Source organism: Vigna unguiculata, chromosome 9 (assembly GCF_037176805.1).
Source record: "Vigna unguiculata cultivar grain cowpea cultivar isolate G323 ecotype 2 chromosome 9, ASM3717680v1, whole genome shotgun sequence".
NCBI classification, from domain to species: domain Eukaryota; kingdom Viridiplantae; phylum Streptophyta; class Magnoliopsida; order Fabales; family Fabaceae; genus Vigna; species Vigna unguiculata.
The window spans coordinates 6519449-6524649 of NC_140800.1; the positions used below are offsets into that span (position 1 = coordinate 6519449).

The 5201-nt window shown below is 32.4% G+C and overlaps 1 protein-coding gene across 4 annotated transcripts; it reads left to right on the plus strand.

Moving 5' to 3' along the window:
* The first annotated feature begins 201 nt into the window (after nucleotides 1–201).
* LOC114162440 (glucan endo-1,3-beta-glucosidase 8-like) lies at nucleotides 202–4641 on the plus strand. 4 transcript variants are annotated; one of them, XM_028046330.2, is made up of 3 exons: nucleotides 202–1587; nucleotides 2333–2776; nucleotides 3366–4641. In XM_028046330.2, the coding sequence occupies exons 2-3, from the start codon at nucleotides 2436–2438 to the stop codon at nucleotides 4486–4488; spliced, it is 1464 nt and encodes a 487-aa protein (XP_027902131.1). In that variant the 5' UTR covers nucleotides 202–1587; nucleotides 2333–2435; the 3' UTR covers nucleotides 4489–4641. The 4 variants fall into 4 exon arrangements, with proteins under 4 accessions (XP_027902131.1, XP_027902134.1, XP_027902133.1 ...); XM_028046333.2 differs by having other exon boundaries at nucleotides 2498–2776; XM_028046332.2 differs by having other exon boundaries at nucleotides 203–313.
* Nucleotides 4642–5201: the final 560 nt, after the last annotated feature.

A 5201-nucleotide genomic window follows, 5' to 3' on the forward strand; every position in this document is an offset into this window, starting at 1 on the left:
AATTTAAATTTTCTTTTAATTAAAGCCGTTACCGTTTATGTTACAAGAATAATATGAAATAATTTAGTTTTTCTTTTTATGCATTTCTTTTAATTTTATGAAATTATTGATACAAAATAATTATTAATATAATATATATATATATATATTAAGTTTCATGTGTTAAACTCTATAAATTGATCCAAGAGTTGATTAAACATCATAGTTTTAAGAATTTTGGACATTTCCACTCACCAAGACCATGTGTCGTCCTTCTCGCCTCCTATTTTGTGATTGGTTTCAACTATTTAAGGGCACGTTAAATCTCCCAGAGGTAAGCTTACTCTTCCTTCTTCTCTATTTTGTATTATAGATCTTACATATATCACTTCTATTTGCGAAAAAATCATTTCTTTCTTCTTAATGAAATCTGACCAAGCATGGTTTTGTTTATGTAAATTGTTTGGGTTCTTAACTTTGTTTGTAGTTTCATTAGATTCTGTTTGGGGTTTCTTAATTTAGGGTTTCATATTCCAACTTATCGGTTCTTGAAAAGTTGATGATTTTATGGTTTAGACAAATGTATCTCTTTAATATGGTTTTGTATATTTCTTACTATGAGGTTGTAAGCACGGGTGATTGTACAATTTGAAGAATATTTTCTTCAGACTGAGCAGTTGAAAAGTGGCCCGAACTACTATAGAGATTCCAATGGAAACTTGATACCAATAGACTTTGATGGAACACATGCACCCAGAAATTCCTTTTGTGCCGCATTCGTTGTTGACTTCTATAGTCTGCGATCATATAATTTCATAGTTACATATTTGTTAGGTGGAAACTCTTTTGAGTTTAGATTTTTTAGTGTTACATGAACTGAGATAGATTATCCTCTCCCTAAGTACATGAAGAAGCCCTTTCAAGCATTAGTTTCCCCTCATTTCCCATATGCTTCACTATTTCTTTGAAGACAAATAAGGTAAATTACTAATTCTGATGATAATGTACAATTTCATGATAATTGGTTGGGATAGTATTGTGGATGGAAAACTAAATAGATTAATTTCTTCTATGCATGACAGTTTGGCTTTTAAATTTCTGTAATATTTTTGGAGTAAGGAATTTGTGTCAAGGAAAGTAAAATTGATAGACCCTAATAACCATCCCTACTTTTGTCAGACTAAAAGAGATGATTGGGATAGAATATATATAAAGAGATATATATCACATGTGCTAACAACTTCTTAGTACGAAATATACAAAACCATATTAAAGAGATACATTTGTCTAAACCCTAAAATCATCAACTTTTCAAGAATTAGTAAGTTGGAATATGAAATCCTAAATTAAGAAAGCCCAAATAGAATCTAACGAAACCACAAACAAAGTTGAGAACCCAAACAATTTAGAAGAACAAAATCATGCATGATTAGATTTCATTAAGAAGAAAGAAACAATTTTTTTGGCAAATAGAAGTGATATATTTAAGATCTATAAACAAAATAGAGAAGAATGAAGAGTAAACTTACCTTAGGGGGATTTAATGTGTCCATAGATTGTTGAAACGGGTCACAGAACATGAGGCAAGAAAGACGACCCATGATCATGGTAAGTGAAAGTGTCTGAAATTCTTGAAACTATGATGTTGAATCAACTCTCGAACTATAATTTATAGAATTTAATATAGGAAACTTAATCTCAATATATATAAATATATATATATATATATATATAATTATAAAAAAAATCATTAATTATGTTGATAATAGTAGAGAGAATATAAGTATGGATGCATCAACAAACAGTTACAAAACACTTGTTCATATTATTATAAAATAAATTATAATAGTAAAATAAAAAAAGCTCAACAATACTGTAACATATGCTGCTGGCGTTATACCCCGAATAACATAACGGAATAACAAACTTTTAACTCTTTTTGAAGTTAGCTTTTAACATTAAATAATTAAAGTTTTAACTCTTGTCTCACATATTTTTATTTACCTTTACTTCCATAATTTTTGTTTTTAATTTGTATCCTTTCCACACATTTTTTACAAAACAGATATTAAAACCAAGGTTAAATTATACTTTACTGTGTAATTCAAACAATATTGCACTGGCATTTTCTTTTATTTTCTTCACTGTAATTAAATTTTGAAGTCGTGAAAGTAGTTTTAATCTCTGCTGAAAAATATTCTAAAAGCAATCTAAAAAATTAAGTTTCTCATCCTAAAATAAGAAAACTCTGGTGGTAGATGGAATTTAAAAAAAGCATGAACAAGTCTGGTGATTAATGCTTTTTTTCTTGGTGCAAAAAATTGAAAAAACCCAACTTCTGTTCTTCGCGAAGGCACTGAAACAAACACACCACAAAGTGAGTTATATATGGAAATTCTGTTCCTACAATCACACATTTTTTTCCACTTCGCTAAATCCACAAAAAGTGAAGAGAAATGGTTCGAAATTGTGGTGATCTAGTGGCATTTTCCCTTGTCTTCTTAACCGTGGTTTCCAGTGGGTCTGCATGGGTTGGCGTGAACTGGGGAACCATGGCAACGCACCAACTTCCCCCGGAGAAGGTGGTGAAGATGCTCAAGGAAAATGGGTTCACCAAATTGAAGCTCTTTGATGCGGATCAACTCATTATGGCAGCTCTTATGGGGACCGATATCCAAGTCATGCTTGCAATACCCAACAACATGCTGCAAATGATAAGTACCAGTCCTAAAGCTGCGGATTCTTGGGTCTATGAAAATGTCACCACTTACTTCTTCAATGGTGGCGTCAAAATCAAGTTAAGTACTTTCGAGATCATACTATTCTTTCCTTTTTCTTGATCAAATTATTTTCCTCTTTCATTTTCATGCTACTCATTTATATATTCACTGCATTGCAATTAACTTTTTAACAGAACTTCTATGCAATGCAACTTTACTGATATTTAAATGTGTAGGAGACTGTACTCTACTCAACTGGGTCATTTTATTAGTTGTTGTAATTTATTGGAAATAACACAATTTTGTAGATTTCATTGTTTTGCTTAACGGGTATTGGATATGGTAAATTTTAACTAGTAATAAAAAGTGTGTTGTAAAGAATGTGTTGCTTGCTATAGTCTTGTTTTAGTTTTTGTATTCTCAACTTTGTGAAAGAAAACATGAGGATTTTTTGAAACTTGACAGCATGCTTCTTCTAAGGGACACTCAGTGAAAATGTATAAACTGGATATGCTTTTGTCTGATTTTGTTGTTAACATTTAGTACTCTAGTTATTGTTTCATTGTGTGGTTGGTCGTGTGTAATAGCTTTTGTTGGATGTTTACAGCCATTTTGAACTATTCCTCACTCTGCTTTGTGCTTGGTATGTGTATGATAACTATGCAGGTATGTTGCTGTGGGTAATGAGCCTTTTCTTAAAGCATATAATGGTACCTTTGCGAAGAAAACGCTGCCAGCCCTGAAGAATATACAGACATCACTTAATAAGGCCGGGTTGAGTTCAAAGGTCAAAATCACTGTTCCATTCAATGCTGATATTTACTATTCACCTGATTCAGATCCAGTTCCATCAGCTGGTGACTTCAGGCCTGAAATGAGAGACCTCACCATTGAGATAATCCAGTTCTTGTATGCAAACAATGCACCTTTCACAGTTAATATCTACCCTTTCCTTAGTCTTTATTTCAACGAAGATTTCCCTTTTGATTTTGCATTTTTTGATGGAAAAAGCAAGCCTCTTAGGGACGGTAAGGCACTTTACACCAATGTGTTTGATGCAAATCTTGACACTCTTCTGTGGGCTTTAGACAAGGCAGGGTATCCTGACATGAAGGTGCTGATTGGGGAAATTGGGTGGCCAACAGATGGTGATAAGAATGCTAATGCCAAGAGTGCAAGGAGGTTCAACTTTGGTTTGCTTAAACATGCTCTGAGTGGCAAGGGTACCCCTAAAAGGAAAGGCACAATTGACTTGTACATGTTCAGCCTCATTGATGAGAACACTAAAAGTGTTGCTCCTGGGAACTTTGAGAGGCATTGGGGGGTTTTTGAGTTTGATGGGAAGCCAAAGTATGAATTAGACTTAACTGGTCAGCACAAGGAAAAAGGCCTTATCCCTGTGGAAGGTATAAAGTACCTGCAAAAGAGGTGGTGTGTTTTGAATCCAGATGTTACTTACTTTGATCATTTATTGGCTGGTAGCATTGACTATGCTTGTACCTTTTCTGATTGTACTTCCCTTGGCTATGGCTCTTCTTGCAATCATCTTAGTCTCCAAGGGAATGCATCTTATGCTTTCAATATGTATTATCAAGTAAATAACCAACAGGGTTGGAGCTGTGATTTCTCTAGTTTGGCTACCATAACACAGAAGGATCCATCACAGAGTGGTTGCCAATTTCCTGTGATGATAGCTAGCAGTTCATCTTTGCTGCTGCTGCATGAAAGACTTTTATGTATCCTAAAGAAAGCATTGGAGGTTTATATTTTTGTTATGATTTTGTTATAGCAAAAGGATAATGGAGTAGTTTGAATTTTGTTCTGAGAAATTTAGTTTTTCTGTGAGTTTTAGGAGTTGGATTTCATCTCAAATTCGTTATGTAAATTTGGAGAATCCTGGGAGTTCTAATACTCAGTTTTGGACACTTGCCTTTTGCTTTTAGTATTAGTATTTGTTACTTTTAATCTATTCTTGAATTAACCAAGTGAGATTTTGAGACAACCAATTGTTTTTTATCACCTTAAATATAAGGTTTAAAGAAGTTTTAAACATGATATTTTATCTTAACTACCCATATATTAAAAGTTATATAATTATGTATCTTATTAGTACAAGTAATAAAAGAAATTAATACCAATAATTTTTTTAACATTCTGCATGTTTCAATATAATAAACATGTGAGAAGAAAACCTGAGAGACCCACGATGAAAAAAACTTACATTAAAAAATACATAATTCATTGAATTTACAATTTAATAACAATTTGCTATTCGAAACAAACAGAATTCGGAACATAAAACTTGTTTAAGTTTAAATATAAAATTTGTTTTTAACTGTTTGCACACACCACATCTTCCCTGCAATACATATTTAGAATTAAGACTGCAATAAATATGTCATTCTTATGTGTGATTGAGACTCAATATGTTGAAAAATATGAGTAATCTAAATCCTAATTAAGACCGAAGCTTATGATAATGGAAATTTGAGATTGAAGGGA